Source organism: Anolis carolinensis, chromosome 1 (assembly GCF_035594765.1).
Source record: "Anolis carolinensis isolate JA03-04 chromosome 1, rAnoCar3.1.pri, whole genome shotgun sequence".
Taxonomy (NCBI): Eukaryota; Metazoa; Chordata; class Lepidosauria; order Squamata; family Dactyloidae; genus Anolis; species Anolis carolinensis.
Genome location: NC_085841.1, coordinates 327,240,940 through 327,268,803, shown reverse-complemented (window position 1 = coordinate 327,268,803; position 27,864 = coordinate 327,240,940). Strand labels below are relative to the sequence as shown.

At 38.3% G+C, this 27,864-nt stretch overlaps 1 protein-coding gene across 3 annotated transcripts in view; it reads left to right on the top strand.

Annotated features, from left to right (window-relative positions):
* The window catches only part of slc25a21 (solute carrier family 25 member 21), a 295,483-nt gene that overhangs the window by 200,788 nt on the left and 66,831 nt on the right, over window positions 1-27,864 (top strand). For all 3 annotated transcript variants that reach the window (XM_062968293.1, XM_062968294.1, XM_008102807.3), the window contains exon 3: window positions 8,570-8,653. In XM_062968293.1, the coding sequence (XP_062824363.1) occupies window positions 8,570-8,653 (84 nt within the window). The remainder of the gene's footprint in view (window positions 1-8,569; window positions 8,654-27,864) is intronic.

Genomic DNA, 27,864 nt, shown 5'->3' with positions numbered 1-27,864 from the left:
GAAGACAATTATGTAAATATTGTGCTGAGTGAATGATATATTACATGTTTTGAATTATGAAGCAAGTTCATCCTTTCCCCCAGCTGAAGCCATCCTCTGTCTTCTAATTTTAAAATCATTGTATTTAAGAGATAGTGTACTTGCACATATAAAACATGAAACAAGATAATTTTATCCCAAACAAGTGCTAAATTTCAGTTTAGCTGTATGCATTTGAAAGACCCAAAATGAGAGCATAAAACAGCTCATCAGAAGTAAAGAAGTGCAACAGAAATCAATTAGAGGTGAATTTATTGAAAGATCTGCTATAAAGGAGAACATTTCCTGTCTCTGTACTGCTTTCCTAGTTTCCCTTTTAGGCTCATACTTAAAATATTATTGCAGCACTACAATAGTTAAATATAAATCCCTGTATTGGCAGAATTTATACCTGTGGCTTAAAATAATTAGGCATTTGTTTTGAGTTCTAATGTTCATATTTTCAACAGTTTATATGACTTGAAAGATTTACCCTTCAAATAAACTACAGAATTATACTCTCAATTTACTAATTATCTTTGGTACGTAATATAAACAGCCTGCAAATTCTGTCCCAGATGGTGGAATAAGTTATCAGTCTTCATTTTGCAATAGCTGAATTCTAATGGAAGTTTAGTCAAAGTAATGAAAAAAAGCAATGTGAATAGCAAATATCTGAATCCTGAATGAAAAACACTGGTCACGCTAAATTTGATTACTGCAATTACTACCTGGTTTTATCTGAATGTAACCACATGAATTAATAAAAATATCACCCTAGAGCATTCTTGGAGTTATGATTCATAATGCATTTTTTAGAATGTATTTCTAGACTGCACTGACCCATGATCTCAAAAAAGTAGTAGAACAGCATCATATAAAACAATGAGATACCGACTATAATGCATGTGTAATAAAAATTAGAAATAATTAACTGTGGTTTTATGATTCTGGTGCATTTCTGTAATAGGAACCTAAGAAGCTGCCTCATAGTAAGTCAGAGACCAGGGTGATGTAGTGGTTTGAGTAGTGGATTAAGATTGGACCGTCCAGATTTTAGTCCCCATTGAGCCATGAAACCCACTGGGTGACCTTGGGGCAGTGACTCTCTCTCTCCAGACTGATATACCTTACAGGGTTGTTGTCAAAATACAGTGCAATCTAGCTAATAAAAAGTGAGCAAATTAATAAATTATTAGCTCATCAAACAGTATGGCAGCTCTCTAGCATTTCAGACAGAGATCCCCCCAGCAATGCCAGGGATCACAGAGGAGAGCTTTTGTGTGCAAAATGTATACTTTTACTACTCTGCTATGACCACTTACTCCCCTAATAGCATCATGATGTTATGATTTTGTTGTTTAGCATGTATTCTTGTAAGATGGAAACACTGTGTAAGGACATTTGTTGCTGTTGCATGCCTTCAAGTCCATTCCATTTCAGAGATTCTGATTCTCGAGGGTCTGGTTGTCTTTCTGATATATGAGAGATCACAGTCACATGTCAAGAGGTAAATTACATTGCTGCTATTACAAGTGGAAAAATGTTTTAGTGCGGTATCCACTTTGTTCCTATAATTATATATCTCCTTGGTCTTCCAAGATTGAGGACAACACTTACAGTGACCACAAGGATTGAAGCCAGCATCTCTTCACATGTATAAACATCCTTGATATATAATGCTACTCCACCCTCTCTTCTGTTTGGCCTTTTTCTCAATTACTGCATTCCAGTTACAGGATTCATCCTACCAGGTTTCAGTTTTGCCTATTATGTTGTAACTGTTTTGTTGTGTTAAAAGTTTCTGTTCATCTCATTTATTTTCCATGTTCTGGACATTAGTATAGTATAATATAGTATAGTATATATTGCAAATTATCTGGATAGAGATGTCTCCTTCCTTCCTCCTCTCCTTCTTTCCCTCCTTCCTTCCTTCTTCCAACATGGGGAAGGGGATAAAGAGAGAAGGATCGCCGGATCGCAAAGGGAGAGCCCCCAGATGCCTTCTTCCCTCTTCCTCCTCCTATTGACCCCAAGGGCCATCCAGTCCAACCCCCTTTTTTCTGCCATGTAGCAAAAGCACAATCAAAGCACCCCCAACAGATGGCCATCCTGCCTCTGAAAGATGATGATGATAATGATGATAAAGAATATATGTTTCTAGTTTGCAAGTGTTATTTCCTGTTTAATTGTGTGGTCCTTACTTTGAAAGTAGTAATTGTGCTCCGGAAACTTCATTTTTGAGCCCACAAACTATGTTAAATTAGTGGAGACTCTACAAGATATTCATTCATTGAGAAACTAGAGCAAAATGTGCTAGAGCATGTGTTTATGATAAAACCAATTAGGAAATGACATTTCTAACTCAGGCTATAGCCACTGATTGAACAGAGATCAGAGTCCCAGAAGAGGAGGTGTTTCTTTTCACAGAAAAAATGGGGAAGGGACAGTGGACAGGAACACTGTGATGGCAAATCAGCTGAGAACTCCTGAATAAAATTGATAGTTTGCTAGTATGTGATGGAGTTAGGAAAATAATCCATTTAATTTCAAAACTCAGTATGCCTGAGCTGTATGGTAAACCTACTCTTCCAAATACTTGACGTGTTCAGTGAGATGAAGTCTATGATTAGAGATTGAATTCTCTAATTACCATTCTGAAATGGCACAATCTAGCTAGCCCCACCCACATGCCTAATGAAGTGTAGAGTTGCTTCTCAAGAAATGTCCTGAAACACCTCTCCTTCTCTCACTTTCCCTTGTGTCTCTCATGCTGATTTGATATCATGGGCAAAGCTACTGTTAAACATGCCTCAATGCTCCAATGCCTTTCTGCATCTCACAATAAATCAATTTCCCTGGGTTCTCGGGGGTGCGACTCTAGAGATTTCAAGATATTTGAAGTAAGGAAAGGACTTAACCTTATCATGCAGCCCTATACGTTGTTCTTCGTGTGAAAGCAGCCAGGTGATGGAGTTATTGGCATCTGGGGTTAACAAAATAGAGTATTGTTGGCATCAGGAAAAAGGGGGGAAATTAAGAAAATCTACTTTGTGTTGGATTTGCATCTGTTCTGTTGTTTTAGAAATGTAAGATTAATGTAAACATAGATTCATGAACTTTTGTCTTTTTTAATGTTACTTTATAACTTCAGTTTATGTGTAAGCTTTCACTGAAACAAAAAGGTTTGAAAAGCAAGTTCTGCTATCTTTAGTTAAATTAACTCTACTCATTTCTACCTATTTCTGCTACATTGTCACATGTTCCAACTGATTCTTTTTTGGCTCATACATAAACTTTTTTTATAACAACTACTGGCAATTAATTAGCTAGTTCATTAACAAGTTACACCTAATTTTATTAGCCTACCAGGTTAATATCAAAGAACTCAATTCATAGATCTAGACTACAACTCCTAATTGGCATGTAGTTTTAAGGTTGCTATTAAAACTATAAAACTGATTTACTACAAAAATACCTAAGGAAAGGAATGTGTTCTGTATTGTAACTTTTGCAACATTGTTAAACAACCCATTAGCAGTAAATAATAATTGCAGAAGGTTTCCTCTTGTTCGTTTTTTTGGAACACTTTGTAGCCCCAGTTAGCAAAAATGGCTGCTAGAACCATTTTCAGAGAGAAAATAATCTGAATGCTCTTACTATACAGTTCATTGGCCATAGTCCATTGTTGGAGTTTAACATTTAGCTGGATTCATAATCCCCACCTCTGATTTTAAAGGAAAGCGGTAAAAAGGCAAACAAAGATGCAATTGTGGCTTTATGGGTGCATCTACAGTGCTGAAATATTTCAGGGTGACACTACTGGGGTTTGTAGTGTGGTGAGTCAGCAGAACTCTGCCAGAGGTGGCTAAAGACTTAGGCACTTCCAGACAGGCCCCAAAATGTGGGTCCTATTGGGCTTTTACCTGAAGCATCCAAACAATGCCTCAGGTAAAGCAAATTACTTGGGAAGAAAGCAGGTAAACCCTGCTTTGTTTCAAATTAATTTGATACCCCATGAAACCCGGGCCTTCCTGAAAAGCCCAGATCTGATGGAGTATTCGAACTGTGGGGACTGACTCCTGGGTACTCCTGGGACTACCCAGGGGTCAGTCCCCACAGCCCTCTTGGGTTTTTGGGCTCCAAGAACCCAGAGAAGTGAGAGAGCACCCACCCCCTGCCACAATACCCCACCTTCCCAAACCAGCCTTAAAATTTAAAAAACTTTTTAGCTCCGGCAGCCCTCTTGGCATGTAGAAATTATGTGCCAGGAGGCGGGGGTGGGGGGAGTGAGGAGGAAAATAGCTCCTGCCTCCTCCTCCCCCCCCCCCCCCCCGGTCTCCTGGCGTGTCATTTCTGTACATCAGGAGAACTGCTAGAGCAGTGTAAGGGTAGCTCTGTAAGTTTTCTTTAATTTTAAGGCTGGTTTGAGGGGAGCTTCTGGGTATTTGGGTGCCCTCCCGGTAGTTATTGGGAGGGCATATAAACACCCCACTGGGAAAGCCCAGTTTTCTTTGGGAAGTGTGGGGACAGAAATGCACACCAAAGCAGGTTTTTAAATCCCGCTTCAGCACACATTTCTGTCAAGTCTGGAAGTGCCCTTTGTCCAACTATAAATCCCAGAATTCCATAGTTTTGAGCCGTGGCTGGTAAGTGGTGCCAAACTGAATTAATCCTACAGTATAGTTGCACCCTATGTTAGCAGACAAGAGACCTCATCACATGGAGGTCAAGATGCTGGGGGGAAATGGGGGAAACTGTGGAAGTGTATGGCTTCGTTCTCTTACCGTTGGTGGTCATGGGATTCCATCCCAGAACATTTCTGTGTTGTCCCCATCTTCCTCCCATGTCCTCCCCAGCTTCTTCTCTAAGAAGCCAGTATGTAGCCTTATCTTATCTGTCACCATTCTGAATTGACTACTGTGAGTAAAAACACAATATTCTTAGCAGCTGAGGGGATTCAGAGATTGAGCACAGTGTCTAAGTTGATGAGCAACTGGCTCAAAAATGGTTGTCAACCATCACTATCACGCTCTGTTTTGTTGGCAGGGTCTGAAAGTTACTTTACCTTAATTTACCTTTTGATGGGAGGCTTGTACTGTAACAAGTAATTTGCCCCAAAGCAGTGTTTTTGCATGTTCTGTGGTAGTCCAATCTCTCTCATTGCACCAATAATTCTGAAGTCATTTGCTACAAGTTCCCTTTTTCTGTGCAATGGTTTACTGCTGTGGATTCAAATGATTGCTTTGGAATGTAGATGTGCATATCTCCCATCCCTCCCCCCACTCATTTTATGGTTCAGAAGAATGACTTTTTTTGCAGTGGCTCCACGTGTTACTTATATCCCTTCTATATTATCCACCAATCTGTACAGACACTAAATATCATGGGGGTGGGTTTGGGTGGCAGGAAGAGAACAATAACAGCACCAGACTTTATTCTTCAGTTATAAAGCTCTGTATCACATGATAAGACAATTCTACACATGTGAATACCTGTTTCAAGTTATCTTGGCAGCCCCGTATCAAGCACATTACATCAGTCCTTCCTGGAAATACCTGTCCACAGTTTAGTGAAACAAGGAATACCCTTTTTAGGCAGGACTAAAAAGTTTCTCTTGGGATGCTTTAGCAGTGGATTCCTGCAATGTTGGAAGATTCTTTCCAACTCTAGATGGCCCTTGGGGCTCTTTCCAACTCCATAATTGTGTGGCTATGGTTGTGGTTATAAGATGGTGTGCCAAACTAAGCTGTGAAAAGCATTACTGGCCACTTCTGCTGCCTGAACTTTCAGTATGCACAGGTTACAGGAAAAATTCCAAGATCTACACTTGGTTCTACACAGTTGCAACACCACTCTGAGTATTCTGTAGGCTCCTTGGAGAAGTAGATGAAAAATAAGGAAAGCTGAATACCATCATTATAATGTTGGAACTCTCCCACATCCCCAAGCACAGTCAGTCTCCATAGCTACTCCTTACATATATTTATTGTGTTCAACTGAACACTTGAAAAGGGTGTACAATAAAAACTAAATTGAAGGTCATTTTCCACATTTTATTTCATCTATTCATTGCCTGGCTTTATGCCTTTACCTCCCTGTAACTCTTGACCATGTATTTTGGGCATAGACACATCTTTTACATAGTCTGTCTAAATAATGAAAATTATCAAATTGTTACATATTCTATATGGAAATTACTGCATATTTAGTAAGTAAATATAACCTCTTTATTGTCCAAATAAAATTTAAGCGTGGAAGACTGTTTCACCATGTGATGTTGTACTTTATGCAGTGCCATTACAGGTTGTGAAAGTGGTAACCTTCACAAAAGCTATTTGCAAAGAAAGAAAACATACTACAGTTTTCAACAAAGTGTAAAGCCATTGAAGTTTGTTTTCTGTTTTGTGAATTTCAAAATAATTCCCTCACAGTTCTTGAAGAAGATAATATTTAAAAGAGGGTTTAAATAATGTTGTGCATCATTCTACAGAAATTAATGTACTTTTAATGGACTACTCCCCATTGTTGCTTTGTCTCTTGGTAATTCTTTGTCTTCTCTCCATCCTTTCCTCCATTTTATAGTCTTTTTCTTCACTTTTTGTAGTAATGGCTGTGTTGTTGCCAATCATTAGTTTCTTTTCTCTTTACAGTCTCTCTCTTCCACTTTGTGTCAGGACCCAGGCTGCAGAGCACCAATAACAATGCACAGAGACCAGAATCTAACTAATATCTTTATTAAGGAAATATATAAAGTTGATAAAAACAAGTGTAGAATATAGTTCAGAAGTAGACCTTTCAGGAAAGGTCAAATATAGTCCAGGAAAACAATGTCCAATATGAGATATTAAGGTCCAAAGTTGTAATCCAATAACCGAAACACACACTTTGCCAAGCAAAGTGAGGGGAAATGACAAGGTCCTTTAGTCCATGGAGCTTAATGCAAGGCTGGGGAGCAAACTAGATTCTTGGCAAACAAGGCTTGATTCAAGGCAACAAGAAGCGAGGAGCAAGAACAGGGTCCGTGGCGAAATCCGTGGCGAGGTCCGGGGAACAAGGCAGGGCTGGAACGAGAGCAAGGTCCTGGAAACTGGAGTAGCGTAGTCCACACACAATCTACTCCCGAAGTTGACGAATTGACTCCGCAAGGATTCCTTTGCGGCCAAACACCTATATAGGATCTTGTTTTCCCACCAAAGAACACTTTCTCTGGGGAACAAGAAACGAAACCTATGCTGTGTCCAGATGCATGACTCCTTAAACTTTCCCAAGGGAAACAGACTTAATCATCTAATTGTCTGGCAGCTATCCTGGCGCTCCGGCGAGTCGCCTCCCGAGCGCTTCTATCTTGATTATAATAAAGACGGCGAGAAAATGGGGGAGATTTCTGCTCAAGGCTTGTTTGGCTGACTTCTTGTGGGCAAACATCCTGCAGCTGCAAGGGCTCCAAATCCGGCAGAAACGGTGGGAAACCCAAGTTTTCCTCTTCATCTGTCACAACAGTACTAGGAACAGGACTACATGGCCCATGAGTCATCACACTTTGTCGCTTTGTTTATCCTCCTTCCTCTCATCTCTAAATATTCTTTTTCCCATCTTTCACCATGTCTTTCTTCTGCTACTTTTCTCTGTCTTCTCTGTCTTCTCCACTACCTCTCTCCTCACCACTTCCCACCCCCTCTCGTTCTACTACAGACTTCTCCCCATACATTTTTATTTTATTTCAGTTATATCTCACCTTTCTCTCAATATAGGTTTATGCTACCTCCATTTAGCCCACTCTTGCAGATGTTCAGTCTATTGGGTAGCACTGACTGTTGCCCTTCTTTGTTAATTTCTCCATCTTGTCTGAGGATCTTTGTGGGCAATTCCTTCTCTATAAAGCAAGTGTGAGCAGTGTGTGGTCTTTCAGTTTATGGAACCTTACAGTCTTTTCACCATTGGCTACACTTAGTAGGACAGATGCTAGAAATTTGGGAGGAGAGAACTGGAAAGTGTGGGAAGGAAAATTTGACAGGCTCGGCCAGTGGATTCTCATGGCATAATTGTTCCACCAGAAACTCAGAGGAGCACAGAAGATATTTCTTAGTCCCCATTTGTACCATGGGAATAATAATTATTTCAAAATGCTTTGTAAGTTTAAAAAGTGCTATGTAAATATTAGAAAATTACATGAGAGAACATTCCAGACTATGGAATGACCTGCCAGAAGAGATTCTACAGCTGAATCTAATGCCCAAGTTTAGAGAAACACTTTGAAGCTAACACCTTCTGGAAAACTTATCCAGATGATTTTTAAATTATTAATTTTAGCATTTGTATTTAGTGTGTGCAATATGTATCACTTTTATATGCTATTTTTAATGGTTTATGTGTTCTATATGCTCTATATAATTTGTTGTTGTTCCCTACTGTAAACGGTAGAGAGAGAAGGAAATAAACAAGTAAATAGATAAATAAATAAATAAATAAATAAATACAAATAAACTTCTTCCCCCTCCTCCTCTTGTTCCTTGTATGGCTTCTGACTTACTGTAATCTATTTTTCTAGGTTCCAGATTCAAAGAGGAAAAAATGATCCATCCAATTACAAGAGCCTGAGGCATTGTTTTAGAACCATATTCCAGACAGAAGGGTAAGAATATATGCAATAATTATATTTTCATATTTTCATTTGGAGACCTTTTTTTAAACAAAATTGTGTATTACCTTAATGATTTCATTTCATGTTTGTACCCTACTTTTCCTTCTGAAAACAAGCCCCAAAAGTACAGTACTATCAAATTTGCATGCCTCTTGTACTTTTGTACATCTTGGGGAAATTGAGATGGCTTAGGGGCTACAAGGCAAGAGTCACAATCAAAGACCTGAGGGTTGAATCAACTGCATCATCTAGGGGAAGCCTGGTTGAGACTCGAGTTGTAGTTTTATAGGGTCTTTATAGGTCTTCTCCACCAAAGAGTGTTGGTGCCTCACCAAGCTAGAAATCTCATGATTCCATAGTATTGGGCAATGGCAGTTAAAGTGGTGTCAAACTGCATTAATTCAACAGTGTAAGTGCACCCAAAGAAACAGAAATGCTAATATTCTTGTGATTCAAATACTTAATATGTACAGTCAAAATATAAACATGTTTTCAGTGGTTAATGAAAACATGCCAGTGAATTCCATTTTTTTAATGATTTCCTCCTAACTCATGCATCCCTCTACTGCCTTGTCACTGTTTTTGAGAATGTCACCCAGTCCTTTATGAGATGTGGGCTCAAGTAGGTAGTAGGGTAGATCGAGGAAATGTTTCTGCCAAGGGAAGAGCCTGTTGAAAAATCCCAATAATATTGGTGAATATGACAACTTTAATGGTGGTGGAAAAACTATAGTAGGTTCTTCATATCAATTAGAGTATTTCTTAACCAACCAAGATCTTCCTGGTGCATAAATGTTCAGTTCGTGTTTAAGTTTTTATGTGATTGGAGTTGAAGTGTTTAGAATGCATCCTAATTAACTATGTAAAGGATCTTATTTTATTAACTGTTATTGAATGACAAGTTTTATGCAGTGCAGGTGTGCGAGGTAATGCTGGCACAATGGGAACGCTGGTGGATGCAAAAGGCATAAAACCTTATTCTGAAATTTTATTACATGGAAGACAATAATAAAACCTAATTTCACTTACATTATGTACAAGACATGGGTTTTTTAACACATTGATGTAAAGTCTGAAGATAAACAAATGTAAACAAACCCTTTAAGAAAATGTTCCTTAATCTCTTCTCTTGGGTTTTGTTGTTATGTGCATTCAAATAATTCCCAACTCATAGCGACCCGAAGGGAAGCCTGTCATGGGCTTATCTGGTGCTGAGCGTATGTGACTTACCCAAAGTCACCCAATGAGTTTCCATGACCAAGTGGGGAATCGAACCTTGGTCTCCAGAGTTGAAGTTCGACTTCAAACCACTACACCATCCTAGTTACCAGAACATTATTTGAAAGCATTGGAAAAAGCCCCATGCCAAGATAAGAGACATCTGACGCCCTCATCACCTCACCTAAATCAGCGTCCTACGGTGCTTCCCCTTTGTCCTGGGGATGAAGCCTGAAGCTGGCCATCACATGATGTTGTGTGATTTCCAGTGGAGGCCCTGCCCCCCACCAGGGTGGAAGCATCATTGCATGCTTTCCCCACAACACGGGGGAAATCCTCTTCAGAATGGCAATGCTCCCCGCATGTGATAGGAAAAGCATCGCTGAGAGGGAGCTGCTCCCTGATGCCCCTCTCTTTTTGCCGCAAAGCCAGTTGAAGCAGCACCCTTTGCCTGGCCTTTGTGATGAGGCCCTGAGACAATTATTAGAAAAGCTATTGTTTTGGGACAGAGTTTTTAGAATCACCCAGTATCTTGGGTACTGGCAATGGTGGCTGGGAAATTCTGGGAGCTGTAGTTCAATAAGTAACTTTTCCAATAATTGGTAAGAGCTGTTTGATAATGGAACCAATTACTTAGAAAAATGCAAATCTTCAGGCAGAGAGTAGGCAGCTATCTACTGGGAATGCTAAAGCCTATGACTTTCAGAGTTGTTTCAAAATTTGAACCAACCACATTTTTCAGAATGCAAATTCAATGAATTGTAGTTTGTTTAAATAATGAGCTTAAAAACAACCTGGGAACAAACTGCCGTTTTAAATTCTGTCTTGTTCTCACCATAGTTAAAGCAAAACGCAATTCCAAGTTCTGATATCATGAGGAACTGAGTTTACTTAATACTGTAGTTATTTCCATACATTTCCCATAAACATAAAATATTCTTCTTACAACTGTGATTGTGTTCGTCTGAAAAAATGAGTTATTTTTCATGTTAGTGATAACAAGCAGCCTCTTAAAACAATATAAACATAGCTTGCTAAATCTTAGTATGGAGTAAGAAGACAATAACCTTTTGAAAAGCATCTGCTCCTAGACTTCTCTGTCAACACTAAAGATTAGTGAATGCAACACTTGCTCTTTTAGCACATCAGTGGCTGGTTTTTCTGGTGAATGCTTTTTTGCTGTGAACCCTTTGGTAAGCTTAGCTACTGTTAAACAATAAGGGAAAACTTTAGTATTGGTGTTGGGCTGAGTGAGAAGTGATTAGGACTCTGAGACTGAATCATTGGCAAACCATAGTGTTGACAAGAAAAAAACCCTGAAGAATTTTGTTTTGTTTTCCAAATCTTGGTATTTAGGGAAAGTGTAGAGCACTCTCATCTTTCTTAAATGGTTGGTATCTGAAAGTTGCTGTGAGAGAAATTATGTGGTTTACAATGGTACAAAAAAAGGTTCCTTTTTCAATAATCCAAAATTAAGGCTGCAGGGATGAAAGGAGCTGCTTTGTACTGAACTGGGCCACTGGCAGTTACTTTATTAGTATAATCATCCCCCCACAATTTCGGTTTTGATTTTTGTGGATTTGATTATTTACATATTTGATTAAAGATGTCTGTCTCGAAATCTCTAGATCCTCCTGTTCAATTCTATGGGCAGCTTTCAGCAAAAGTTGACTGTAGAATTGTGCTCAAAGACTTAGACATTCCTAGTCAGGTTTTCTTTTTGGATTTTTTTTTTGCTGGTTTTCACTTTCACACTGTGCCTGTGCCTCTAATCTTAACACATGTGGGTGGCTGACTGTACTGTCAACTCCATGGATGGTCATCTGCAATGCTAATGGTGACTCTTATTCATTGTTGAATGCACCAAATGCTGAAGGCAACCTGAAGCAGCTTATTGAATCCTTTTCAAAAATTGGTCAAGATATGCTTGTTTAGAGGAGCTTTTAAATGTATAATTTCTGGGTTAAGAAATATCTCAAGTGCAGTGTTGGTTAGATAATGGATATATTCTGAATAATGTATTTTAGGACCACTGATGTGTATCCAAAGGGCTGCCCACTTTTCATTTTCTTTTTACTAATATGATTTTTCAACATGTCAGAATTCTGTGGGGAAAAAATCCACTGCTCCTCATCAAAACTATTGTGTGGACTTGTCTTTGTTTACTTAGGTTAGATACATACAAAAAGAGTATTTAAAAATACATCCAGTCTTTTCCTTCTTGAGGTTTCTACATATTTTAAAGATGAACATTGCTATTTCTGCACAGATGTACACTTCAAAACTGACTTATTATGCGTACAATGTTTTACTTGGCTGTCTTTTCCCAAATACAAAATGTAATAAGCTATCATCAGACATTTAAGAGAAGCATCAAAATTTCTGTTTCTCAAAAGTGTGCACTTAGGCCAGGAAATTCTGACCACTGTAAACACATACAAGTATCCTGACCAAACTCCATGGGATTTCCTTTTCCACCCCCACTGACAGATAAATTTTCTGCCGCATTAAGCCACCTTTTAGCCAAATACCTCAGCAAAGACTTTACGACAAGTGAATGCTAATTAATCAGACACTTAACATGCAAAAACATTACCCAGTTTTTCCATATGGGGGCATGAAAGGTCACAGATGTGCCATTCACAAGTTATATATTAAGCAGACAGGCACCTGTTTTGTAGGAGAAAAGAAACTGAGATGAAGCTGTTGTTAGAAAGAGGAGATGATGATGATGATGATGATGATGATGATGATGATGATGATGATGATGATGATGATGATGATTTATTTGTAGCTTGCCCTGTCTCCCCGGAGGACTTGGTGTTTCAGTTGAGCAAATAGTCATAATCTGAGTTTAAGTAACAAGAAAGGAACATTGATGTAGGCTTTGGCTCTTTAAGAGATTTCTGATCAATGGACTCATGGAACTGAAGGAAGCTCAGTAAAGAAGACTAGTGGAAGGTTCATTACTGTGTTGATCCCAGCAATAAATAGATTTGAATACTATTACATTCTGAGAAAGACCTTGTCACCAGAAGAGAATGGTGACTCAAATTCCTCTGGCTCCTCTCCCTTAGCCAACAAAACAAAATAATTTGTTTTGTTGCAGGTACACAATCCAAGTAACCGTTGTGTACATAGATTCAGTTAATGCAAGTTCAAATGGGGAAGTCCAATGCCAGAACAAAACTCAGAAGTTGTTGAGCTGGCTTCTCAGAATTGGCAGGGCAAGATAGAGCTCCAAGGAGCACATCAAATCTGAAGGGGAACAAGTTGGGACTTGCAGAATGAAACAAAGGGGAGAGCAGAGACGCCAGAAATTTGATAATACAGAAAACAAGAGCATCAAAGTGGTTTTTGGGGTGAACGACATAGCTCTGGGTAGAAAGAGGCTGAGATGTAGATGCCCGATATGTATGTAATAAGGAAGGAGATTCTGCAAAGCCAAATAATGGGAAATTTAGGAAGCATTCCTTCACACAGTACAAACCTGAATAATGGAATTACGGACCACCCACCCCACCATAAATCATATAGGTTTGGAGACTAAAAATACCCAAAGGTCAATAGATTTCCTCAAAGATTTTGTGAAAGCTGGTTTAGTTGTAGTTTAAAAAAAACTGTGCATCACAAGTGGTTAAAATTAAGAAAATAGTCTGAAACTATGAAGGTGACAATGCCAGAAGTTGTCTACGTTGTAAGTCTATTTAGAATCATAGTTGGAATTAACCACAAGGGCCATCCAGTCCAACCACCTGCTATACAGAAACACACAATCAAAGCACTTCTGACTGGTGGCCTCTGCTTAAAAAAACCCAAAGAAGACGACTCCATCACATATCTGCATGGATTCTACACCAGAAAATGAAGAACCAAAATATCTTTTCTCGGGTATGGTGATTAATCTTCCTGCTTTCTTGACACTGAGATTTGAGGTAAATGAATGTTTTACAACAACAACAACAACAACAACAACAACAACAACAACAGCCTTCTTGAGACTTGAGAATCAGTATGATTAATCACAATTAGAGTTAAAAAAAGAGTAAATGTGGATCCTTTTGTTATTACAGGAATATCCTCATTATAAACACTAAAAAGGAGGCTAAGAAGACATTTACTCCTGGAAATCTGAATGATAATTCAAGACCTTTATGTAGGACCAAACATAATCTTACATAGTGAAAGTTTCTAGCTTTGTAGTCTAGAAAAGTAACTCAATAAAACTGTGGTATTGTCAGCAGTTAAATCTATGTCTGCAGATTTGTATAGGGCATGATAAGCTAGTGTTTGTTCCTATGCACAGGGCTGAATTTCCTCTTGCAGGCTCTTCATCTGTGCCAGGATTGAGTTTAGAATCCACAAATTTCTCTCCACTTTTTTGAGGAGGAAACCTGATTTTTGGAGAAAACCAGATGTTCTCTTGGCCAGTCTTTGCCAACCTGGATGGCGCTTGTGGAGATAATCAGACTTGGTAATCATGGAACCCTAACTGAATGTTGGCTATTGTTTCCTTCTCATATTGTATTTTGCCATGTATATAATTGAAAAGTATCTTGGAGTAATGTGGTCATCAAGGCTTGATCAGAAGCCAGAAACATGCATCGGCAGGGCTCCCCCCTCCTTACCATCCACTAGCAATTTGATTATGGAACGGCCTGATTTTGGATGACGTGTTTTAACATTGCAACATATTTTAATTATGTTATTATGCATGCAGTAATTTAAATCCATTTTATCTCATGTTATGTTTATATTTTAAGGCGTTAACAAGTGCCATTTGTAGGCTGCCTTGAGTCCCCCTTGGGGTAGAGAAAGGTGGGGTATAAACAAGGTTAATAAATAAATAATAATAAATAATAACAGATAAATATTGACGTCTTGACAGTGCTTCCCACCTGACCCATCTCATAAAAGTGAAGCTGTGTGCATTAAAAAAAATCTACCTAAATGTAATAATAAAAATGTACTATCATTATTTTTGCGAAGATAGAGATTTCAGCACTCGGCTAATTTTTTTCCTCTTTAAAGTTGAAACAAACAGAAGAGAACATGAAATTTATTTTCCTCCGCTTACATGCATGTGAGTTGGTGATCTTCTAGTTGTACAATACCCATCTTTCATTGCCTTTGGCCATAATGACTAAGGATGATGGGAATTGGAATCTGGGAACATTTGGGTGTTTGCTACCTCTGCTGTAGAGTTGTGAGATGTAGAGAGTTTTTGTTTTCACTACACTGTTTATTGTCTCCCTTCCAGAAAGACAGGGCAAATGGCACATTTGGTTAAATACCACATGTGTTCTTAGGTCTAATAAAATATAATACAGGAAGAGAATGTTCTGTGGCATGCTCTTTCTCTCTCTCTCTCTCTCTCTCTCTCTCTCTCAACATAATTTTAATCATTTCATTTGTCTAATTTCATTAGCCATTGTTTCCAAAATAATTGTAAATGCTGCCAGATTTCTAAAATGAGGCACCGCTTTCCTTCTTTTAGCTGAGAAACAGCTAAAATCCTATTCAGAGTAAATGAAGTCTGTACATATTTAGAGGAAATATACTATTATTTTCACAATCTCTTGAGAGGAGAAAAGGAGACAGTCACCTGCATCTGTTCAGAACTAAAGGTCAATCAGCAGGATTAAGAGACTAGGGAGTTATATCAGACCTAGAAGTCCTGCTTTACCAGGCCTCATGTGCAAAGCAATTACAGCAGATGGAGTTTTCCTCCATTGTAAGATATGTCACTGATTTTTTTGCAGTCCATATAGTGTTCTATGGCTCTCCCTTGGACATGCCTCAAGTGTCACTCCACTGTACAATCTTGCAACCCAGCAGGAATTCCCTGGTTGGACCCTCCCTTGTACGAGGAGCACATCTCTTGAGCTTCTTTTTGTATGTCAAGTGGAGACATCTTACTGTTAAATATACATATTTGTGGTTAGTTCTTGCACTTGTATGCTTAAACTGCTATGGTTTTTTTCTTGAGAAAAGGTATGAAATGCCCCATTCTTGTCCTTTCAACATTTCCAGGTCTTCAGTGAAGCAAGTGTCTATTTAAAGTTTACATTTGAAATCTGTGTGCACCCTTTGTGCTGACATGATGGCTAAAATTCCTTTGCCACTGCAGAGTAGAATAAATCCATTGAACCTAAACTTATCCTCTGTTCTGGACTATCCATCAGGATTCCAGTTGTGGTGCTATTTCCTTTTGTATCCATTTTGGAGAATAAATTATCCTAAGCAGTGCTGATTTTGACTTTGAGTAATCTAGACATGCTTATTTTCACAAAAGTTTCCAAATATGGTATTACGAGTTGTGACATCAGCATTTTACATGTAGGGAATGATTTCAAGTTACAGAATGCTGAAGAAATAATTAATTTTATGAAGCCAGGAAGCAAGGATCTACATACACCCAAAGGATCTCCAGAATTTACTGGAGATAATTGAATGGCAACACTTAAATAAGTCAGAGTCAACAAAAGGATTGGGGTAGTGGAGGGAGCACATGGGAAAACACATCTGTGGAACTTTTTTCAAAGCAAAGGTAGTATCATCTTTCAGCGTGGCAAAATTATAAATGGTTCATCTTTGTTCTGGAAATGTTGTTGATGTGGTGGTAATGAGGCTTAGAAGTTTTACTGTTGTTCGCTACCATTCAGCAGACTTCCCCAGCATGGTGTCCTCTCTGCATGTGTTAAACTTCAGCATTCATCATACTACTCTGTGCCCAATAGCTATGCCAACTAGGTAGAATTAGAGTCCAATATACCTGAAGTTGTCCAGATTGGAGTAAACTTACAGTCGTGCAGTCAGAAATGAGCACCACGAACCCTCATCTGTTATTAAACAGATCAAGGTGAGGGTGAACTGGAGTGGCCTTGAGTAGGGAGAGTTATGGACTGAATTCTTGACCCATTTCCCTGAAGGGTCACCTTGGAAACAACATTTGAGTTGCATCTGGGGAGTGTGTTGTCTTGCCATTGTTTGAGAATGAGTTGGTCTCTGGTGGCCACTGCCTCGTTTTATTACACACCAAATTCAAGTTTAAGTTCAAAATCAGGTTCAAGGTCATGTTCATGTTCAAGTTCATGCTCTTAAATTAGTTAGCAGATCACAGAGAAATGGATTGGTAACATATAATAAAAGTTGCCCATAGCTAGCCCACACATTTGTGTTGTCTCATTATTTCAGTGGTGGGAGAGAAAATGTAATAGTGAGCTTTCATTAGTGGCTTGTTTATTTGTTATTTGTTAGAGTTGTCTATTTTTTATTATGGAGATTTTAAACACAATCTGTACTCATTTGAGAACAAATCACAGCTTGGAATTATAGTAAGACCTCCACTTTAATGGGGATTAAGGACACAAAACCCCTGTGAAAGTGGAAAAAATACATTTTTTTTTTAAAAAGTATTTTTTTAAAAATCTGTGATCCCACCCCTCTATGAACATTTAGGTAATCTAGGGTGATGCTGTTCTATTTGTTTCTTATAATTATTATTTGTATAAAGAACATATTAATCATATCTTCAAATAATTATATCTACAAAAGCTAAACCTACAAATATGGAGATCCAAATGTAATGGGTTTAAAGTAAACACCATTACTTGTTACTTGATCTCTCTGGCCCCATCCATACTGCCATTATATGGTCATATTATCCAGTTCAATGTGCTTAAACTGCATTATATGAGTCTACACTGATCATAAAATGCAGTTCAATCTGCAATACAATGGCAGTGTAGATGGGACCACTTCATCTCTCCTTCATGTTCCTTCTTTTAAGACAGTGGTTTTCAACCTGTGGGTCCCCGGATGTTTTGGCCTTCAACTCCCAGAAATCCTAACAGCTGGTAAACTGGCTGGGATTTCTGGGAGTTGTAAACCAAAACACCTGAGGACCCACAGGTTGAGAACCACTGATTTAAGTGGTGAAGACAAGACTTTTACTTTTAATATTGGATGGGTTTACAGATAAACATTTGATATATATTTTTACATTGTACTTTAGGGAGTTGGGACGTTTTTAAAGTGTTTCTTGTTTTTGTTTTATTTTGTGAAAAAATTATGTTGAATGTAATATATTAATAACATTATATATTATTAGCAAACCATGGCTCTTGAAAAACTACAACCAGTGATTAATGTTTTCCCCAACCTGACACACTTCAAAAATGCTAAGACTATACTACTCATCTTCACCAGCCTACAAGGTACATGGCCATTTGTTATGTGAAGAACAAGGTATCTGAGAAATGTAGGGCACCAAGTTAAGGAAAATCTGCTTCACTGGGTTCTTTAGCAGGCTTGAATATTTATGGTGGGTTGGTGGAATAAAACTGTGACTAATGAACAAATATGTTTCCAAAGCATGTGTCACAGGAGTTTTTGATGGGGCATATTCCAACATCTTACTTTTCCATTCTTAACATATTCTGGCCAGTACAAAAGGCACAATCTCTGAAGTGGAAATATATTTTCTCAATAGGGAATTAAAATCTTCAAAGCAAGAGTCATCCCTTGAACTTTGTTCATGTATTACAAGAAAACAGGAGCCACAAAACATAAAATTTAATTGAGACTTGCTAGAGTCAGACTCCATCTAACGGAGTATTAAAGGTCACATTAGCTTTTCGTTAAGGAGAAGCAGATCAGACGCTTGGTGAAATTCCTACAGAACTTTCTAGTCCCGTCTGGTGATGTCATAGCCATTCCCAAGTGCCAGTGTGAATTGTTTGTTGCGTTGCTTCAAATGGGACTTTTACAACTAAATCTCTCCGTATTTGATAGGGTTTAATTTAAGAGTTGGTGAACATTTTGACAGTCCTGGAGTCACCGGAGTATATCTGTTTATTAAGGACAGACAGCTTTATAGCCAACATAAACATAATCTGATGTTTATTGTGGTAGAAAATTGAAACTGAGGGTTAACCAAAAAATAGGGACCAAAGAAAATCCTTTTAGCATGGTCAGATGCTATAAATAACAGCTTGATGTTTTGTTTTGTTTTTGCTTGTTATGGTACATCCCTATTATCGGTTTAGAAATTTAACAGTACATAATGATTAATTCTGTGAAAGAGGCACAACACTGGAATATATGCATGTTTTAATCTATTTTGACCTTATGCACCATTTTAAAAAGAGATAGCATCGTATAGTGGTTTGAGTGCTGAACTACAACTCTGGAGACAATTTGAATCACTGCTCAGCCATTAAAGTCTCCTGGGTGATTTGGGGGCAAGTCATAATCTTGCAAGCCTCAATGAAGGCAAAGGGAAAACTCCTCTGAAAACTTCCCAAGAAACCATGAGTTGCCTCAAGTGAGAAGTAATTTGAAGGCACACAACAACAAACCATTTTAAAAAGCCAACAAATGTTATTGAAAGTTTTTTCTGAAATATTCTGATTGTTGTTAACATGAATCTTGGGATAAAGAATTTTAAAGCAGCGAAACCAGGTAACAGTTTCCTTCACTGTGTTCCTGCCCAAACATATCTTTACTCTTCAACCTTCAAAAATCTGTTTGAAGCATTATCAATTCTGCAAAGTGCTGATTGCCTCATGATGTCACCAAGGAAATTCAACAAGACAGTTTTGTATGTTTAGAGAGTTTTTCTTGAACCATGTGTGGTATAATAGTTGCAGTGGCTGCAAAGAAAGCTGCCAAAACGTTATTTAAAAGAGATACTTAAATGTTCAATGCTAGCACCTTCACTCCTGTTTGTGAGAAGTTTGTCATATATTGCAAGAAGATTTTGTCTTTCTTTCTCTTTGTGGAAGCTGAAGATACTTTTTGCCCTCTTCAAGTTCAGTTTCTTTATATTCCTTTTTAGTGGTAGTTTAAGTAGTATGTAAGAGCCCCCCGTGGCGCAGTGGATTAAACCCTTGTGCTGGCAGGACTGATGACTTGATGGTTGGGTTGCTGACCTGAAGGTCGTCAATTCAAATCCAACCAGGGACAGCATGGATGAGCTCCCTCTATCAGCTCCAGCTCCATGCGGGGACATGAGGGAAGCCTCCCACAAGGATGAAAAAAACATCAAAACATCCGGGTGTCCCCTGGGCAATGTCCTTGCAGACGGCCAATTCTCTCACATCAGAAGCGACTTGCAGTTTCTCAAGTTGCTCCTGACACACACAAAAAAGTAGTATGTAGTCTGGAGTTGTATTTATGAGCAATAGAGTTTTGGTTTTGTATTGTGTGTGTATATTTTTCTTTTACTATTGTATGTAGATTTTAATTAGTCTTTTTAAGGAGGCTTGGCTAAACCATGGTAAAACAAAAAGGGACAGTTGGGCCTTGACTTGCTATTGAGCATTACATTTTAAAGCCCAATGGAAACCAGTATCATTACTAGTTAATGTTATCAGCAGTCCTTTTATACTTTCTGTTTTCATCCCAAGTCAGACCCTACTATGTCAGTCTGAAGGTCCACCAACTTCAGTTCTCTTTCTCTAACAGTGACTAGACAGACGCCGATCGGAAGTTTACAAGTAAGCTGGGCTGTTCTTTTCTCTGTCTTGCTGTTCATCCCTGTCATTAGATATTCATACATTTTCTCTCAAGGTGGAGATGAAACATCCAAGAGCTCCAAACAAGAAGCTTCCATCCCACAGTTCCTAAAAATTCTCCCTTGAACTTGGTAAAGTGATAGTTGGTAAAGTGATAGCTGTTTCTGGTCATACAGCCCGGAAAACTCGAGCAACCCAATGTTGAATTGTTCGGAAATCAATTATTTTCCTATTGTCCCCTCCTGCTTTGTTGTAATATTGGGAGCAAAGTGACCTTGGTGTGAGTGTGATTTCATTCCTCCTCTCTTCTGTGTTCCTTGTGTTGCTCTAGAAGGAAAACACCAAATTACTGCTGGTAGTTGAGCTGGAAAGACACAAGGATTTCCCAAAAATTTTTGTTATCCAGCATCCATTTTTAATTTTTTAAAATTATTTTTAAAACAAGATGAGTAGTGCAATAGTGCAGTTCCAATGTAATCCTATCAGATATTAAGGAAAGGTTTATACCAGTCATGGAGCAGAAAATGGAACAAACAGAACTGTGTAAATGGTAGTGTTATATTTCAAATCTGAGAAAATAAATGTGGGAACTAATATGACTGAAGGGCAAATATGGAGAAGATAATAAATAATACTAAAGAAAAAGAAATAATATTTAGGGAATGGAGTAGGAGAGAAGAAGCAGAATTTAAGGAACCTTTTAAAGGAACAATAAAAGTGTGGGGGAAAAAAGAAAGAAGAAGCTAAGTCCAGGCAATGAGAATAAGATGGCAACTATATGGCAAATTAATTACAATAACAATGAAATTATAGGCAGAACATTGAGATCAATTGAAAGTAGAGGGAAAAGGTTAGTAGAGGATTTGTATACAATAGATGGAGACCCTGTAGAACAAAAAGAAATTCAGAATTGGATAGGATCAGGGAATTGGATTCAAAGCTGGGCTATAAGACAGGAAATTTTTAGATTGAGAGAAAAAATTAGAGAACAGGACAGTCCATTTGAGAAGGTGATTAGGAAATGTTCGAGAGAGGAAAAGAAGGTGGCAGGAGATCTGTATGAACAAATTATAACGGTAAAAGAAGAAATAGTAGAGGAAATTTTCCAAACATGGAGAATGGACATGGAAATTGAGAGGGAAGATATACAAAGGGAAATAAGTAATATAGCAAAAGAAAAGTACAATGTATTAAGGGAAGCAAGAAGGAAAATGTTACAAAAATGGTACAGAACTCCTGCACAACTTTCACGGTTTTTACCAAGGATGAAAGATAGGTGTTGGCACGGTTGTGAACATATGTGAATCATATGATATGGGAGTGCGATCGGGTGCAAGAATACTGGAGAATGATTGAAGGAGAAATCAATAGAATGCTAAATCTACAAATAGTAATAGTTAATAGAAATGTACTACATGCAAGGATAACAGAAGTGAAGAATATACAAAAAGAAAAAATGATTGACAAATTAATAGCATGTGCACAAATTGTTTTAGTGAGCGGTTGGAAAGATAAAACAAAATGGACTCTGACGAATTGGTATAAGTATATAGTTGATATGTTAAATGTAGAAATCACAAATTGCAAATGAAATAATATAGATAAAATTGAAAATATTGCAATAATCAAGGGGATGTGGGAACCAGTTAAGAACTATTTAGAGAATGTACTAAGATGTGGAGTGGAAAAATTAAGATTGAGATTGATATTTCAAATGTAACTTCTGTAGTTTGTTGTATAAAGTGTATGTACAAGGAGGGGAGGGTGGGAGGGTGGGAGTGGGATAAAATGACAAAACAACAATAAAAAAGTTTAAAAAAAAAAGACTGAAGGGCAAATGCAGGAATGACACAATTTGGTCACCTTTCCAAGTACTAGAGAAACAGTTTTGAAACAAAACAACACAAAACAACTGACTAATCTGACAAGCACCTTAATGTTGGCTCACTATCTGCAAGTGAGTGATTGGTTGCTTTTCTGTCAATCCTCCCTAACAAACTCTGATAGCCTTCTTTGGGAAAGGTGTGAATAGAAATATATAGTGGCAACTAACAGCAAGCAATTACAGACACATGGCTGTCGTGATTATAGTCTCAACATTTTCAGAATTACAGTGGAGTAGCTCTGTCAAGCCATGGTTCACACGTTAATGTTGTTTAACTTAAGCTTCTACTTTTAGATAATGGGAAGTGTAGAAAAAAAAGTTTGGGCCTGTATGACTTTGACTCCTCTTTAGGTGTTTTCTGTAGCTAAATTAAACAATGATCCGGTGCTATTTTTTCCTACATATGTTACTAATTTGGTTCATCGTTTCTCACCATATACACCTCAGCATCAATTTTTTAATGGTGCCTCTTGCCTGCTGAGAATAAACTCTTAAGTTACAAAATACACACATTACCATTCTGTATTATTTTGGTATCTTTCTCTTGTGTAAAAGCTACATTCTCTCCCAGATGTTTCCTCTCTTTAACTCAAATTATTGCCAGTGGAAAGCTGGGCTTTTAGCTTGCTTTTACTATTACATTATTAAAATGTATATGCCTATGGAGGTACTGCTCCTTGATAGGTAACTAAAAGGGTATAACTGGTTATTTTGTCTATTTATGTGCCATCCATTGGGGAAATACCCTTCAGGACTATTTGCAAGGCAAATTCTAAAGCAATCAAAATACAGTTAATTCAAACATCAACTTAAATCACTCAATTACTGTAGTAAATACATGACATCAAAAATGAACCTCCAGTTTATTTTATCTGGTTTTCCTATCATTGTCTCTTCAAAGAGTTGCAAAGAGTACACAACTGCAACTATTACAGAGTTAGGAACATATAGAATTCTGTGGAATGAATACCTTGGGCCATCTAGCTCAGGATCAAATTCAGTGCTACGTAATTCAGCAGGATCACTTCCTTTCCTATTTATTTATAAGCAAACTTGTAGCTCTGGTGTGGATTGGGCTCACCATGTTCGAATTAGCTATCGTTATATGCCTATACTTACTCACTGCTGGCTTCCATATTACCTGGGCTGTAGCCAAAGGGGGAGGGGGTTCAAACCTCCCTCCAAATTTTTTCAGTATTTATAAACTTGGTTTACTCATGAATTTTAACGGATTAACCAAATCTCCATGAGTGTCCACTGAACTTTATCTGTCTTGAGTGTCCACTGAAGTTTATCAATGGAGCCTGATTTCTAAATTATTTTGTGTTATTGAATTACTCTTCATGATTTGCTATTAAACCCCCCCCCCCCTATTTTTCTGGCTATGGCCCTACATATTACTTTATAGTTTAGTCATGGCATATATTTAAGAGAACTTCCTTGATTTACTACTTTTTCTCTCTTCCTGCATAACTGTAACCTACAGCTGATTCTCCTCTCCTCTGTTTCTCCTCCATGAGACCATGCATTTGATTTTGACTAAGTTTGCAAGTAAAGCTGATTTTAAATGTCCTAGAAATAAAATTGAGCATATTTATATTTCCTGCTAGAATCTGGCAACTAGAATGTGTGGGTGGGCAAGCAAGTATCAGATTGGATTTTGTTCAGCTTCTGTCTTGCCAGTTCGATAACTCTGCTTGTAAGATCCCGTACTAGCCCTTAAATTTCCCAACATACCATATGCAAGTGTGGTGGGGTGAAACTAAGCTTACTTCCAGATGTTTCTTCTCCTGGATTTACTTCCACTGTGCACAATACTTACAAGAGTTGAAAAGGAGGTAGGAAGCTACAGCCAAAAAAAAGTGCCAACTTCAGCTCATATTTTAGTCAAGAGTTTGGCTTTTTTTCTCATCTCATCTGTCATTCACCATGTTGAAAAGGTAATAGAGAGAAGCAGTGCTCTCAGGAAGCATTTCCATGAGATAGTTTAGCTCTGGCTTCAGTATTTAACTGGCATCTTGAATTGGCATCAGAGGGTGCAGTCAAAATCACTCTGCTTCTGCTTTCCCCATGCGAGTAAGGAAGAGGACAGTCAAACTGTTCTCATCCAGTGATTCCAGAAGCTGCATCCAAGTTAGGGATCACTTAAGGTACCAGCAGAGCACATTGACAAATTCCCACATTGCTTATCATCTCACTTCTAAGGAGAAATGGTGTGAAAAGATGTCTGTCTGTCTTAGGCCAATCAAATTCCCTAGGCAATCTTTCAAAACCACAATTTCTTCATCAGCTGTGTTTGGGTTTTTAAAATACCATAAAGTGACAAAGTTAGAATCTGCATGTATGGAGGAAGGGTCAGGTTAAGCTAATATAAAAGAGAGACTGTGTCGTCATTAAAAAAAACTCCCTCCTTCCCACATTATCTATAACTCTTTGCTCACTGGGAATAACAAATGCAATAAAGGAATAGTAGGGCAGGAGGGGGGAATTGGTTCTTCACTTGAGAAAAAAAAAACCTTGGAAACTCAAATCTATCTTTAATCAGATTACCCACATTTTGGGGGTTTCCCATCACTGCCTTATAGGATACACCCTGACCATATAGAATCATTAAATCGTAGAATAATAGAGTAGGAAGAGACTACATGAGCCATGTAGTCCAACCCCCTGCCCTGCACAATGAAAGTATCCCAGTTTATTTATTTATTTTGTGTCAAAAGCATTGCATAACAAATACATTTTAAAAATGATGAAAAAAATAGAGGAAATCACAAAACAACTAAATAGTTTTAGACCAAAAGCGGGCAACAGCAACCGCATTGTCCGTAGCTTTAAGCAACTCCTCCTCTGTACATGAGGTAGGACATTGTGGGCAAGCATACATATGCAGAGGTGTTTGTTCTGCTCCACAGTCACACAAGGTGGAGGATTCCTCCAGGTAGTGCCACCTTGCCAAGTTGTCTTTAGATCTGCCCACTCCGCTTCTGAGTCTGTTCAGGGACTTCCAAGTTGCCCATTCTTGGTTTGCCCCTGGAGGAAGACCCTCTTGGGGGGCCATCCAGTTGGAATTGCCAGGTTTAGCTGCCCAGAGGGACACCCTTGCTGCTGCTGGAGGAACATCAAGAGGAGTGGTGGTTCTCATGAAGCCCTTCCTTGATTTGAGTCTGGTGGGAGGAGGCTGATAGTCATGCAGTGGATGGCTTTCACAATGTTCAACCTTATCTCTCTCACAGTTAGCAGCAACTTCCCGTCGCACGTCAGGAGGGGCAATGCCAGCTAACTTGTAGAGTTTATCAACAGGTGTAGGTTTAAGGCATCCTGTGATTATTCTGCATGTTTCATTTAGTGCTATGTCCACTTGCTTCGCATGGGCAGACTTTTGCCAGACAGGACAGGCATACTCTGCTGTTGAGAAAGACAAGGCCAGGGCTGATGTTCTTATTACTTGTGGGTCTGCACCCCAGTCATATGGCCATTCAGCCTCTGTTCAAAAGTTTCCAAGGAAGGAGCTTCCACCACACTCCAAGGCAGAGAGTTCCACTGTTGAACAGTTTGTATGGTCAGGAAATTCTTCCTAATGTTCAGGTGGAGTCTCCTTTCCTGTAATTTGAACCCATTGCTCCTAGTCCTAGTTTCAAGGGCAGTAGAAAACAAACCTGCTCCCTCTTCCTTATGACACTCTTTCACATATTTATACATGGCTACCATGTCTCCTCTCAAACATCTCTTTAGCTGGCTAAACATACCCAGCGCTTTAAGACATTCCTCATAGGGCATGGTCTCCAGACCTTTGATCATTTTAGTTGCTCTCCTCTTTTGAACTGTGGTGCCCAGAATTGGACACAGTATTCCAGATGCGGTCTAACCAAAACAGAATACAAAGGCACCATGACTTCCCTCAATCTAGACACTCCCTTTGATGCAGCCTAGAATCCCATTGGCGTTTTTAGCTGGGGCGTCACACTGTTGGCTCATGTTCAACTTGTCCATGAAGAATCCAAGATCTTTCTACATGGACTATTGCTGAGCCAGGCATCATTCATCCTGTATCTTTGCAGTTCATCTTTTCTGCCTAAGTGTAGTATTTTACATTTATCCAAGATCTTTCTACATGGACTATTGCTGAGCCAGGCATCATTCATCTTGTATCTTTGCAGTTCATCTTTTCTGCCTAAGTGTAGTATTTTACATTTATCCCTTTTGAAATTCATTTTGTTAGTTTTGGCCCAGCTCTCTAATCTGTTGAGGTCATTTTGAATTCTGACCCTGTTCTCTGGCGTATTGCCTATCCCTTCTAATTTGGTGTCATCTGCAAACTTGATAAGCATGCCCTCTAAACCTCCATCCAAGTCATTAATAACAATATTGACCTCAGAACGGAGAATGAGGTCAAGGAATTTTAAATGTTGCAGTAATGGAATACACTAATTGAGAAAGAGCTGCAGGAAAGCCATTATTTGCCAGTATTTTATTGTAATCATCAACATGATCACAAAGCTGATGAAGCACCAGGAACATCTATCACTGAAAATAATATAATATCTGCAAGAACATTTCTATTTATCTGTATTTATTTATCCTTTTTATTTTTACATTGGTCTTTCTGTTTTCTCTGGATATTTTTTGCAGATTTTACACTTTCATTTAAAAGGATAAATATGTTTTCTGCCTCTTGGGGTCATAAAGTTAGAGCACATTTCTTGTTGAAGCCAAGGCTGTGTGATCTGTGAAAACCTCAAATCATATGTCTTGGAGAGATCCAGTGCCCAGTTGCATTTCAAGGAAGTGATAACTCTGACACCCAACAATGATGTCATTCACTCAACTGTTAGCTAAGTTGGCCAAGAAAAAAGAACAAAACATCACTCCCAGACAAACTGGTCCAGTGTTCATATTTCCTCACCTTTGTAAATTTAGTTGAAACAAAAAATAAATAATGTGCCCCGGAATCCATTTCAAATGTGGTAATGCTGTTGCTTTTAAAAATGAACAACCATGTATTTTCCATAATTTGTGGTTCTTATTGCTGTTAATAATTAACTTCTCCCATAAAAGAAAACTTCCATTGTGTCAAGAAGAAAAAACCCACTGAACATAATACGTGTCTCATAAATCACTTTTATGTCCTTAAAACAGCTGACTTTACATTTTATTACATTATTTGAAAAAGTATCATTTCATCTGGAAAGAATCAGTGTAAAATGCGATTGTCAACACAGCTAAAACAGTTTTCTGAAGAAAATGGCTGCTTGCAAAGCTAAGGACTATAATTATGACAGGATTTTCTTCACAGACATTAGTTACAAGAACCAGGAGATTTAGATGGGGATGTGCACAGGAAATACCTGGCAAACAATGTAAAATGTTCTCTGAATGCAAAGCCGAGCTGTTCCTTTTAGGCTTCAGAAAGCAAATATGTCACGATGAGCAACAATTGAAGCATTTGATAGTGAACTGACTTTTCCTGAAGTTGTGAAAGGTTGTTTGGCAATCTTTTATGTTGTTCAAATAATACCACATGTATGTGCTTGTTGGGGGAAACTATTTTGTATCAAATGTAATCACTTTTTTCTTTATAC